The sequence below is a fragment of the Astatotilapia calliptera genome, chromosome 5 (genome assembly GCF_900246225.1).
Source record: "Astatotilapia calliptera chromosome 5, fAstCal1.2, whole genome shotgun sequence".
Classification (NCBI taxonomy): domain Eukaryota; kingdom Metazoa; phylum Chordata; class Actinopteri; order Cichliformes; family Cichlidae; genus Astatotilapia; species Astatotilapia calliptera.
The window spans coordinates 15724028-15737939 of NC_039306.1; the positions used below are offsets into that span (position 1 = coordinate 15724028).

The 13912-nt window shown below is 38.1% G+C and overlaps 2 protein-coding genes across 2 annotated transcripts; both read right to left on the reverse strand.

The window, feature by feature from the left end:
• Nucleotides 1–51: 51 nt before the first annotated feature.
• cav4a (caveolin 4a) lies at nucleotides 52–2570 on the reverse strand. Its single transcript, XM_026166371.1, has 3 exons — nucleotides 2161–2570; nucleotides 1860–2047; nucleotides 52–984 (listed from the first exon to the last, which is right to left on the reverse strand). The coding sequence occupies exons 1-3, from the start codon at nucleotides 2377–2379 to the stop codon at nucleotides 834–836; spliced, it is 558 nt and encodes a 185-aa protein (XP_026022156.1). The 5' UTR covers nucleotides 2380–2570; the 3' UTR covers nucleotides 52–833.
• A 7033-nt stretch (nucleotides 2571–9603) lies between these two features.
• Nucleotides 9604–13725, reverse strand: LOC113021674 (probable G-protein coupled receptor). The gene is made up of 2 exons (XM_026166372.1): nucleotides 13486–13725; nucleotides 9604–11101 (listed from the first exon to the last, which is right to left on the reverse strand). Exon 2 carries the CDS (start codon nucleotides 10995–10997, stop codon nucleotides 9729–9731), a length of 1269 nt encoding a protein of 422 aa, XP_026022157.1. The 5' UTR covers nucleotides 10998–11101; nucleotides 13486–13725; the 3' UTR covers nucleotides 9604–9728.
• Nucleotides 13726–13912: the final 187 nt, after the last annotated feature.

Genomic DNA, 13912 nt, shown 5'->3' on the forward strand with positions numbered 1-13912 from the left:
GGAAAACTTAACCTTATATTAGGGATGTTGCAACAAAAGAGCATATCATCGTTGTATTTGAAAAATGCTTTAATAATGTCTTTTTAATATCAACAATAAGTCTAAAAGTGTATTAGTTTAAAAACCATATTAAACCATGTCTTTTACTTTCATTTCCTTCCAGGACAATACATCAAATATTAATTATTATTATTCAGAAACATATTCTTGATATTCTGTTCAATGCTAAACCTTTAACAATTATAACGTTTCTTTCTCTATGACCACAACTGAGCCGTGATAGAGGAGAAGCTCATGTCCAGTAATTATAATTGTGAAATGAAAGATATTTGCACAATCAAATATTTTTTCATTGACAAAGTAGAACTCATTTCAACACTTGGTACAAGGTAACTGAACTCTTTTTTTCTGACTAGACAAAGTATTGTTAAAGCCCCTTTTCATACATCCTCAAACCTAGATCTTGAAAAGCCCAAACTCTATTACATATTATGTAATATTCAAATTGCAAAAAATGATTTCTGCATGCATTTCTTAAACTATAATCCCTCAGAGTGAAAAAAGAACTACATGCTGAGCAAAAAGAGTCACTAAAATGGTTTCACATCCCGAATGTGAAACGAAGAATTGCGTCACCATTGATTTTTTACTTCAAGTCTCAGCAGATACTATCGAACTTTAATAATAGCTATAAATAATGGGTGTTACATTTTGGATAAAGTATTTTTTTTTAAATGCTGCTTGGTTTGGGTCCACGTGACCACACAACAGTAAGTGCACTTGTCCATGTCAATGAGCATTTGCAGTCTTGAAGTGCTTCTCACATGTGAGTCTCATTCTTTGGCCAGGTGAATGCTGAAGCCACCACAACATTTTCCAGCACTTGTGAGAAAAGGCTGTACAATGACACCAAGGACAATGCTCCATAGGCTCTGCAGCCAGCGAGTGCCAATAAGGAGACACTGGATACAGGGACTAACCAACCTGTCATAGAAGAGAACACAAAAATGTTTGTTTTAATATGTAACAGTAATAATTTCCTATTTCTAATTTCTCATGTTGAATTAATATATAACACTCTGCTATAACACTTTGTTTCTCAACAATGAAGTGAAGAGATTAGTACTTATATGGCATCTTAAAGTTATCCTAATGCAGAAAAGCTCGGAAAACACCTGGCTTCCCAAAACAAAATTGGAGGGGGGCTTGAATCAGACCCATCCCACCTTTCAGCAGTCATGTCTTTCAGACTTCACATAACCACAAGGTTTTAATTGACATCATCGAGGTCATTTCTTTGAGCGATTTGAAAGCTCCCTCCAGGCCACGGAAGCTATCGCCCATGGAGTGACACTTTAATAGCATTATAGAAAAATTTTCCCCATCAATATTTCTCAGATTCTTGTCTCATCTCCAGAGGGGTCAGGTGGCTCTTTAGCCTCGAGGCCGGAGGTTCGGATATGTTTTGATGACCATGTGCCAATTTAGGGAGCCACCCAACAGAGGCAAAATGCACTTATGTTGGCATGGTTCATTTCTGTGTCAGTTTATAATTATAACAACCATTATGGAGGAGGATGTTATATTCTCTGACCGCAGCTGTATGTGTCAGTCTTAGGAAGGCTTAGTCTTTTATGATGGTTGGGAAAAAAAATCAAGCTGAAGAAAAAATTTGTCTAGTTCATGCTGCTATACCACAGTATGATGTGTACTGGGGAAAGATTAAAATGTATAGTAATGCATTCTTTCACTGTTGTGTGTGCAGGCTCAATAAGCGGTCACAAAAGGTCACCTGTACATTACTTTAATTGAAAACAAAAATCTTAATTACTAACCTAGAGGTCCGAATCTAAACCTACCAGATATGAAGACAGCTGAGGATGGCGAACAGGAGTCCAGAGATTATTGACACAGGAATGGCCAAAAATATTGTGACTATCCGGTAAATCCAAATCCTAGACACCTCGAACAGGGCATGGCTCCAGATCCACACTCTGTCACCGCTCCGCACTGATACCGGCTCAGCTATAACATCCTCAAACGTCACCTAAAGAATATTTAAGTGCTTTCTGTTTTTTTCAGCTAATGTGCAGCATGACAAATGTACAGATAGACCATGAGATAAAGTTTAATAGAGCTACTGCAGAAAGAATGCAATACCTTAAGGCAGTCATTGATACCTCGGGGGTCTCTTGCATTAATCAGCGGCTTGGTATCACTGATTTCCACTAGTGTAGACGTGTGAATGTTTTCCTCCTCTTCCATAGCAGGAGAGGCCTTCCACAGTGTCTCACGTTGCTCCCCATTTTCAAAGTCTTCAGGGTCACTGGAGTCCCCCAAATCTATATCCACTTCCTCTGAATCGTCCCCTTTCATCATGGTGTTAATTAAATGCAAAAAAAAAAGCACAACCAAAGAAAAACAGAGTGGGAAATTGTTACATTAGTAACACTCCAGACTGTGTGAGGCCATTGACTGGAACAGCCCAGCCGGCTGTGCCGGGAGGTTATATTGGGAACGTTACAGTGCCCTGGGTGGTATTTGCAGATGGTCTTTCAAGTGAAGATCATTTTCCTCTGCTGTGGGAAGATATGGGAGGAGGATATAAATACTATGGGCATGAACAGAGATAGCTCTGTATACACTGATACGCCCAAGTGGGACAGACAGACACTAAAGTATAAAGGTCAATTCAGCTTTATTTAACTGGCAACTGTAAACAATAAAAAAAAATCAATTCAGGAATCCGTGCATTGCAATGACCTTACAGTATCATAGACTGAAACTAAATGATTTCCTTCATCTTTTACTTTAGTTGTTTGTAATACAACAAGGCAGAGATGCAGAACTAAAAAGGATTTCAACCGAACATATGCAGTGATACTGGAATTCCTGTCATGCTGATTCTAAAATGTTATTCATAGGCTCCATTACTTCTGCATCTAAAAAGCCTTTAACTACGAGACAACACTGCCCCTATCTGGCCTTTTATGGAAATTAACTACTTATCTTTGCCTGTTCCTAATCTAAACACTGAAATGCTATCCAGTTCTGTACAAGTAATATTTACATCGTGGTTCACTGCTATCAGTAGGTCAAATACTCATCCAATCAGACCATATAAGATACACAAAACTAAGCAACACATACACAAGAGATAGTAAGAAACAAAATCTATACAGTAAATATTGGTGTATGATGTTGTACAATGTAGAACCTAAAATAAAAGAAGCTTATATCAGCAAGGCAAATAGCATGGTGCTGGGTGGATGGAGAGAGAGCAAAAACTGAGGCAGCCAGCTTTTAGAGATGGGCCAGGAGCTTCCAGTTGCATTCATTAACTCTAACAGGGGCTATCACAGTGCATACATCAGGATTTACATAATGGCAGCCCACAGTTCCAACCAGACACTCCATGGGTTCCCTGGCTCAAAACTAAATGAGTTTAAGATGAGCAAATTAAATATAAGGACCAAAACTTAACATATTTAATTTCTTAAGAACATAGCAGCTTTCTGACTTCCTATCCAAAGTTTAATTAGACAATTGTATATAAGTGGCTTGACGGTTGTAGATGGTGTTCTGACCAAGCGGTTGCACAATATTCTAAATGTAAATATGTGGTTGAATGAATTAAACTTTTGCAGTATGAAATGGTAGATTGTCTCTAATGGCTGTAAATGGATGATGGCTTTTGTAACTTTTATCACCCTTTACCTTTATGTCCAAAAAAAAAGAAAAAAAAAGCACATAAAAATTGAGTAATCATATCTTGATCAATATTAAGAGTAATGCATTAAAAAGTTTTGCTCTTTTCAATCCTGAAAAACAGTTTAAAGAAACAAATAAAATGGGGGAAAAAGCCAAGCCTGATCTGAAAGACTGAATGAACATGGCACTACGTAACAACCTGCTGTCGAGTATGTAACAAACTGTACATTTGTTCAGAGTTGGGGATAAGTGCTCTACTCTGTGATGAGCACTCTACGGTCTCCATGGTAATGATAATTTCTGCCTGCTGGATGGAGATAGAGAGAGAACACAGTGTATGGATGGCAGTGAATTTCCTGTGTTGGTGCAGGAGACAATGGTATGCTAATGGACTGCACACTTCACCAGATGGGGTTTGTTTGTTTCCGGCTTCACAGGTGAGGTCAGCAGACGGTGAGTGCATGTGTGAAGCAGCCAGATAGGGAGAGAGGGGAGAAGCAACCATGAGGGAAAGATAGAAAAAGAAACACGAATATCCCAGCTCACTGAATAATGCTATTCTTACCCCAAGGCTACAATTCTGAGGGCTTGCAAGATAAGATAAGCTTCAGCTAATAAACAAATAATTGGGAGCAGTACTGTCTTTGTCATGTTTACTGAAACATATTTTTAAATAAACTTGTATGTAATAGTTGGAACATGATTTATACTTTTTATATAACAAATTACACTACTTACTTTCTTTTTATATAAATTGCATGGAGTACAAAACACTGTAAAGAAATGGTGTCACAGTTTAGGTATTTTCAAACAGGTAAATTTAAAGCTAAAAATAGAGAAAGAAAAATTTAGGAGAAAAGGTTATTTTCAGATTTTATTATTATGAGGGTTTAAGGGTTCAAGGACGATAATATTGCTTTGCAACACACGTAGAGCAGCACACTAGCCTCCAGTCACAGCTCTGATACAGAGCAGCAAATCAAATGCTCTTTTGGACTTTCTTTTATTCATCCTTCTAAATGAAGTGAAGCGTCAGAGGGCCCAGCCCCCATAGTCAGGTGCAGATTTCATGAAGACTTCACTGCAGAGGACCACGTGAACCATCACCTCATCTCTGATGGTGTTGATTTTTTAGCTTCCTGTTTCCTGTTTAGTAAACCTTTTATATGAGGGCTGTGTAGACGTGGTTTGATCAGATTTGGTCGAGAGTGACCCAGGAACATACTCACACAGCCAGGCAACTGTCATTACATTCTGAGTCAAATTTTGCTAAATCCCAGCTGCCGCGTGGAATTACGTGAAATCCTCTTTTTAACTGATGTCCACCTACTTCAGACTAGTAGGATAAACAAAGACAGACAGTACTATTTTGTCACAACTTAAATCAAATGTGATCATGCATGTTGTGTCCAAGACTTGTAAAAGAAAATATTATGTGGAAGAATGCTGCATTATCACATTTTCCCTTATAGACTAAAATAGAGGAAAAACTGTGCAAATCACAGACTCACAATAAAGAAATTCATGTCACTGAGTGGAGAAATATTATGTTTGCTTTAAATAATCTAATATTTTAACGCCAGCTGAAGCTCAGATCCTTTTCTGCCAGCAGTAGCATTTTATGTGGGGCACAAGAGATGTCAGACAGTGTTTCTTCTCAGCACCTGCCGGTCCAGCTGTTTTCAGCACAATAGGTCAGACTGACCGTTATGTCATGATTCCCACAGTATCATGTATGAACATCTGCAGGTCAGCAAAGCAGCTCTGATACGAAGCACCGGCATCCCCAACACTTGGCATGACTATATAACAGAAAAGCTTAAAATATCCATCCAGTCAGTTCTTTTCTGTTTATTCAGTTTGGGGTCCCAGGGGGGCTGGAACCTAAGCTTAAAATATAAAAAATATATATAAAAATAAAGCATTTGGCAACACTGGTTCAAATATAGTAGATTCGACAGAACTAGTTCCATGAAAAACAGCTGGTTGCTAACCATCTACATTATGCCAAGAGGACTTCATGTCAGTGAAGCACTGTTGCTCTTGCTGCTGCTCTCTAAGCAGGATTATCTGAGTGAATTATTTTATTTTGCATAATTTGACCAGATGTGTCAATTTGCAGCCAATTTGCAGAACTCCTTACATCCTATCACACAGCTAATCTGTGTTCCTTTGGTTTGAGAGGCTAAATGGAGAGCGTAACAGCAGAAAGTGAAATGACTCATTAAAGCCAGTTCAAAAAGGAAATGCAGAGCAGAAATGGAAATGAAATGAAGGAAAGAAATTGCCATTTTAAATGTCAGAATAATCTGAATTTTGAATCCATTTACTTTTTTCTCTTTTTAAATTATTATTTTTTTTAAATTAAAAAACAAAACAATTTATTGAGTGTTTAATGTGGCTTTCTATAAGTCAATCAAGTTTATCAATAGCTTTGTTTGTTTTACATTCTTTCCTGCTTTTGGACAGTAATTATTCTATCGATTGTGAATAAACTGGGCAGGAGGTTATGCTCTGTGAGCACTGCGAACAAGGTTAAATACCTGTTGTGTTAGTTTGTATGCACTTCTGAGGAAACTCTAGGAAAATGCTGTTACTGTATAAGAGGAAGTTCTGGCAAAATAATTTGTTTCGCACCATCTGACAGCACCATCAATCAAACCTTCTCCCTTTGATTCTTCTGAAGTGATTCTCCCATTATTATGTCAGAGCATCATTCATCCTTTTGTGAAACACCAAAGCAGGCCTTCCAGCAAACAAACAGCACTGGGTATAGAAAGGGAAGAATTTTAAGTCTTTTCAGCATACTTACTATTCAGTACAGTAATGTATTACATATTAAATGTTATTTAATTGTTAAGCAGTATGACTGTGTCACCCTGTGATTTTCCTCCTCCTGTACAGTGCAAGTGCAGGAATCCATGCTGGGTGGAACTGTATTTACCCAGCATGCAGATAACTGCCAGTCAGACAACTTTGTAATGCAAGTAATTTTATTTCAAATGTAATGTAATTACTGAATTGATTACAGTAATGCATTACTGTAATGTGTTAGTGAAAAATGTAATGTGATGAGCTGATGCGCTACAAAGTAATGTGATAATTTGTAATGTGTTACTTGTCTTAACACATTACAAATTATTACTTAAAACATTATTATATCTAATACAAAGTGATGTGTTACTTTGTAGCACACAAACACTGTCGTGGTTTGCACATTCTCCTAACAAGTGAAGCCTGTTTAATTCTGAGAGAGTACACAAAGTCGGGCTGTGGCAGGAGGGACATCATTTAAAAAAAACAACCCAAGAAACTAAAATCTAATTCCAAATCAAACATGTGGATCTGCTGTGGTAATCCCTGATGGATAAGGGAGCTTTTTAAGATCCAATAGTCCTTTGGTCCTCTTTGTCCAGTCGTCTCTTTCCTTTGTGGACTTTCAATGAAAGCTCACCTGAACCACCTTTATTACCAACGGTTCCTGAGACCAGACGTGTCTCGTCATATGATTTTATGAAGTGTGACATAAGGGCCAAAGGTCACAAACATTCAATATTGGTTATCTAGCTTGTCCTGTGTGTATTCATTTCTCTGGATTCTGTAAATCCTTTAATGATGGGATGAACTATAAATCCTCGAATCCTTTGCAATTTCACATTGAACTATTTATCCCACACACTCTTTAATAGCTTCTTAAGCATTTTTAAGCTCTTTTTCATTCTTAAATGTGTTTCTGGTATCAAGTTCAAAATGTATTTTATTTTTCTTTCATCAATCAGCAGCATTTTATCATCACTTATCTCTTTGCTTCTTCACGTTCTTCTTTAAGTTGCTCACATCATGGGTGACCAAATTGGATCATCTGCTTCTATCTCACCCTGTTCTTGGCATAGTTTTCTGTCAGGGCAACGATCTGCATGCCCTCCTCCACTGCACCCGTAAAACTCCTCTGTGGCCTTCTTCTTTTCTTCTTGTCTGACACCTCCATAGTTAACAGCCCTTGTGCAGTATATTCACTGTCCCTCTTCTGCGCATGTCCAAACCATTTCACCCTTGTCTCTTTGTCTCCAAAAGACTCAAGCTGAGGTGTCTCTCAGATATACTCACTTCTAATGCTGTCCATCCTGATCACAAAAATCTTAGCAACTCTGCCACGTCCAGCTTTGCCTCTTGTCTTTTTATCTTTATACTGTATTTTCCGATAAATGTAGGGATCTAAATGTTTTGAAAGTCATTGCATTTTGTTAATTATACACACGCACACATATCTTAGTGAGCACATCTAATTGAGAAAATACTTTCCCTAGCTGCCTACCCTAACTCTAACCTTCAAAAACGATTTCCTAGCCCTGACCCTTAGCCTAAACGTAACCATAACCTAATTGTAACTAAAACCACATTTGAGCCTCAAAAATGCCTTCAAACTTGTGGGGATGGGCATTTTGTAAAAAGGCAGCGTTATCTCACTTTTAACATATCTAGATGTCTATAAACTGGATTTCAGTTACTGTGTGTATGCGTGTATGCGTGCATGTGTGTGTGTGCATGTGTCTTATTACATTTTGTGTATTGTGTGTGTTGAGGAGTTATCTGTTCTGCTGCCTTTCAGTATGCAGTTGTCACTCTTCCAATTGTTATTTCTCTCTTTAAGATCTCTGCAAATCACCATGTATTTAATTTATTGGCTTACTGGTTTATCTTTTCATTTGTCCACATAAGCATGTCTGCCTGATGTTATCCCAAAAGTCTAATCTCTGTGGGAAAGCTGTGCATAGCCTCAAAATATTCACAACAGACAAATCATCAGAAACATTAAACTGTCTCTAATGACTTATCTAAATAAATAAACATCAAAGTTTAATAAGAATAACTTCATACACCAGAAGTCAATTGCCAAGCTGATTGTAAGTAAATACAGAAAATTACAAATTCTTTGCTGTTAATCTGCTCATGTACTCATATTAAATGTTATTAGAGACAACCACTTCATCTATTATGAAATGGCATTTTCTGCTTATATAATGATGTTTTAACTGGGCTCAATTTTACTTACAGTGCTTTCATAAGTGGGCACAGGGAGGGCACGGAGGTCAGAAACCATAAATTCAAACCCACAATGTCTGTCCTGAGACAAACTGTCGAACATAAATTGGGCAAATGAGTGTCTTTAGGCACGTATTAGTTATCTCTTGCAGAAAGTAAACTCAAGCAAACCTTAACAATATGCCTGAAGGACTTGGGTTGGCTGTTGAATCATGGTCACAACAGCCTAGCAGCCCCAGTGCACTCTTAGAGGCTGTTTCTGTGAGATTAATTAACTATGTGGTATATTAGTTAATGTTAACAGAATACAAAACATGAAGAAGAAATGAAGACATGCAGTTTACATAACTGTATATAATCCTGAACATCTTTCACCAGAGAATAAAGTAGATCCGATTTTAGACCAACATGCTAAAAAAAAGTTTTATATAAATCTCATACTTATTTCTAATGTACAAACATTGTTTATCAACATTATTAAAATGCCAGAAATTTATTTTCACATTTAAATTGATAAGAAATAAAATATCCTTGAACAAAACAAATATTTCCTCCTGTTTGTGTATAATAAATAACATTTACATAAATTCCTGGAATATAAATACAATAGGACAACATTTGATTGTGTAATAATTACTTGTGTTGATTCATTTTCATAAAACAGAACTATTGATTGTAGATAAAGAGTAACTTTACTTTAGGCTAGCTAATAAAATTAAAGTGATCTTTAAGGACTCGTTAAGGCTTGTTTCACCACAGTAACAATGCTTTTTTTAAAAGTCCATTTAGTACTTCTTTGAATCTTTATAGAAACGATTCAAAGACGAAAACAGTTTTTTTCTGTATGCTGTCTCTCACTTGTTATTACTGTCTGCAAAAATTTGCTTGTCGTATTGCATATGATCTTTAAATAACTTAATCCCCCAAACTTTCAATTATTTGTGGCACAACACTGAGGTACAGTAGAGCAAAATCTAACTGAACTCCTCTGGAATCTGTCCTGGTATCCTGAAACCAGTCTGCCCAGTATAATCCAGAGAACTGGGAGTAGCAAAGCTTGGACGTGTCTCTAAACTGCAGCTGGTCCTGTTGAGAAACTGCAAGAAGTTCTCATGACCCGAGCCCTCCTGGCTGGACGCTGGCAATTCCATTGGCCGAGTCGAGTAGCAGCGCCTTAGTTTACAAAGCTCTTCCCTAATCTGCCGATTTAGAAGCCCATAGAAAAAAGGGTTAATAGCAAATGACGAATATGCCAGCCAGGTGACAGTTTCCTCCAGGTCATCGGGGATCTGGGGTGTTGCATCAAGTATCAAATGAAGGTGGAAGGCAAAATAAGGCAGCCAGCAGATTAGAAACTGCCCAACAATGACCACCAGAGTAAGAGCAGCCTTACCACCCCCGAAAGGCCGTTCTCGGGTAATCCTGCGTGGGGCATTGCGAGTTGTAATGATGGTAGTCTGACTGTTTATTGAGTCAGAGCGATGCTTCAGTTGACTGTTTGTCCAGGAGGGCAGAGGTCCATGTTGCCGGGCAGCCACACGGGCCACTTTGTAGATATTACAGTAGACAGCAAAAATCACAACTGCTGGCAGACAGAAACAGGTGACACTGAAGAGCACAGAGAAAATACGCCTGTGGTCACTGTTGCTCCAGTACAGTGAGCAGTGTGCTGCACTGACGGAGGTCAGGCTGCCATAAGACGGCCATCCAAACACAGTAGACAATCCCAGCCCTGCAGAAGCGACCCACACTATCACCATCACAGCTGCAGTCAGCTTCAGCGTCATCTTGACCTCATATCGCATGGGGTGAACAATGTAGTAATAACGCTCCACGCTAATAGCTGTGATGGTGAAGATGGAGGCTGCTATGAGGATTACATTGAGGAAGACATAGATCTGGCACTCCAGCATAGTGAACACCACACCAGCAAAGTACCCCGAGCTGGACACAATCCCGAGTGGCATGATCAAGATGGCACACAGAAGGTCCACTGCACAAAGATGGCACAAAAATACAAATTTCCTGAGATGAGGGGCTTTGATGACAACCACAAGAACAGCAGTGTTGGCCAGAAGTGCAAGAAAATTTAGGGTCACCATGAAAAATAATCCCATGAGGTCCTTGAGACGTGTTTGTGGGCTGGGAACATTTCCTAAGTGTCTGCTGGGTGCAGAAGGCTCTATTGGCCAAGCGGCAGTGCTTTCATTGTACTCAGTCACAAATGAACTGTACTCTTCCATGATTCATAATAAAGAACGAGTTAAGATCTGTATTCCAGTGGCTCCCATTGTTAAGCGACGAAGCTAAAAAGTTCTTCAGACATCAAAAGAAATACACCTCACTTCTGTAAAGACAAAATGAAGAAAAGGATAAATATATCAATGGCAAATTTTGCATCTTTTCATTTGCATCAGATGGCTTTACTTTTGCACAGTGGAAACACTTTCTAGTAAAGCATTACGTATTATTTCGCAAATTTGGAGCTACTTTCCAATAAGTTTTGCTAAATCCTCGTCTGTATTCACCCAGTAGTTGCTCATTTTATCTGCACTGAGCCCTTTGTAATTTGTCTCAAACAGTTAACTGCTTTAGCTTAAAATGACGATGGTAGTTGAGGGCAAACTAAAACAGAACAGCTTTAGGCTGAAAATCTTTAAAATGCTCTCCAGAGCTCAGATAGCCTGCAGCTGGGTGATAATTGTTTGCAGGTTCTTTGATAGGAACGGGCCTTTTCACAAGTAGCTATATTGATTACAGTAAGGACAAAGAATGTTAACAATACACGCTATAAGTTACACAAAGCACTGTTAAGGGGGTTATTTAATACCTATTAGATCATTTCTGAATGATAAATTCTAAACATCTTTCCAACTTTAAACCTGCATTCCTAAAGCCATATGTAGTCTCAAGGCATGAGTTGAGATAACCCTAATGACATCACAACAATGGCATTAGCCATTTAAAAAAGCACATCCAGAGCCACAGAAGGCATTACATACAACAGTTTTTAACGTACAATATTACATTTGTTGTCAAATTGATCATAACTCATCACACTAACTGTATCTGACATACTCTGCAGTGTGATATATAAATACAAACATCCAGGAGTACTCACTACAACCTTCATCAAAACACACAGACGTTCACCTTATTAGTTAGGCTGTTTATGCCATTTTGTATCTATAGTGAGGGAGAAACATGATCAATGGGAATAATTCATGGAGGACACTGTGTTTCTCCTCCATCCATCCCCATCCTTTAGAAATGAAAGATAATGAGCATGCTTGTTTTAGCCCAGCTGCAGTGAACTGCCTGCATTGATTAGTATGTGTTCAGTGTCACCCTTCACCATACCATCAAAGAGGAGACCTTAAACCAGAACACGCCTGACCCCTAATCACCGAGCAATCTAGAAATAGTATATAAAACAATGTAACAAATGTAACATTAATCCGTTTACATTTACTTTCACGTCTGTGCTGCCCTTCATGTGCCTCCCCCATAAATGTATCTAACTATCTTGTTCTCATAATCATAATCAGGTTTCAGGCTGTGGAGGACGCTGTGTCCTAAATACATGTGCTCTCTATCCACTGGTTATCCACTGATTCTCTCTGCCGCTGTAATCTTCTATGGTGGACAGCTATTGGCATGCCACGTTTGCACTGAGATTTATCCCCAGGAAGGACTAGTACATGTACATTCTCATACACATTATGTAAGGCTGTCCTCGTTCTCATCATGTTCCAGTTGCAGCCCAGCATGTGATGTTCTTCAGTCCACAAATGACTTCTGAACAGGTTTACCTTTTCTAGCCACTGCTCAGTTTCACTTTATTTGATTCTCCAAAACATTTGTAGTTATTTTACATCTATGTTTAATACTTCTGTCTGATTTTATCGCTCCTCTTGGTTTTTCAAATAAATCCTTTTTAAAAGCCAAAAAAGGTCTTAAGAACCATTTTGATGTATTTAAGCTTGCATAATGTTAGTAATGAGCATTTATTCCATTATCTGACTTTTCTGTTGAATTTGAATTGCACAAATAGGTTTTAAAGAGTTCAAACTTAACGCAAGAAACTGAAAGTGTTGACCAATTTTAATTAGATTTAAAAATGAGGTCTCCAATAACTGTTAACTCAGCTCATTCTGATACAAAATGAATGACACTTCAACATGCAGCTGCAAAATTCCATCCATGTGCTACAGTATGTTGAAATGCTGAAAGTTCATAAGTTTAGGTTAATAATTTCATTCATTCATTCATTATAATAAATTCACTAGAAGGCAACATTTCATCAGCTTGTAATGTACTTGGACTTTGTGGGTTTTAAATGTGTAGTGAACCCTATGAATTGATGCACAGTTATATTCTTAACTAGCATTATCTATCCAGTTTTTCTGAATGACATAATTTGAGAGACTTTTTTATTTCTGGCATGGCTCAACTTGGTGTTAAACTTGCTCAACTTTAAGAAAAAACCCATTAAGGCAGTGTCAGTGAAATCTGCTAAACAAATTCTAACAATTTCAGGAAGTGTTACACAAACGTCTCAGTCATTTGATCTGATAGAACAAAATAAATCAATGAAATAAGTAAATATGAAAGTGAAATGCTTTACTTTACTTTGCATTTTACTTTAAGCAATGAACCAAACAAATAGAATAATATATATTCTTTCACATCATAGTTAAGTGTTATATAATCAAATAGCTATATACTTACATCAAAGCACTTTCATTTTGAAAATTGGTCCTTAAAAAGTTCTTGTAAACTAGAAATCTTCCAAAACACTCTGATATTTCAGAAACTTTGAAAAGCATCAAATTCAGTACTCAGGTGTTGCTGCAGGTGCATAATGGTCCACCAGGAACTATCCTGCTGTGTTGCAACTTCTCATGAAAACAGCTGATTTCCGACAGGAAAAAAAAGGCTTTTGAGGCTTGACAGAGGACCCCTGGGAGGACTGAGGGTATCGGAGAGAGGTGATGTGCTGTGAGTCCACTGAGACAGCCCAGCTAGCCCGAGGGAGGGGGGGGGGGGGGGCGAGGAGCCAGCCTTTGGTTGTCCAAATCACATCTTTCAAGCGAAGATGACTGCATCAAACCGCCTCCCACTGACATTAACCATGTCCCACACACACTGTCGTTCA

Bases quoted from the DNA above. Each gene is read 5' to 3' on its own strand.
- cav4a (XM_026166371.1), bottom strand. From the start codon at position 2,379: ATGATGAAAGGGGACGATTCAGAGGAAGTGGATATAGATTTGGGGGAC. The intron at 2,048-2,160 runs GTATTGCATTCT...AATATTCTTTAG, and splicing joins GTATCAATGACTGCCTTAAG to GTGACGTTTGAGGATGTTAT. The intron at 985-1,859 runs GTAGGTTTAGAT...CTTCTATGACAG, and splicing joins CTCAGCTGTCTTCATATCTG to GTTGGTTAGTCCCTGTATCC.
- LOC113021674 (XM_026166372.1), bottom strand. From the start codon at position 10,997: ATGGAAGAGTACAGTTCATTTGTGACTGAGTACAATGAAAGCACTGCC.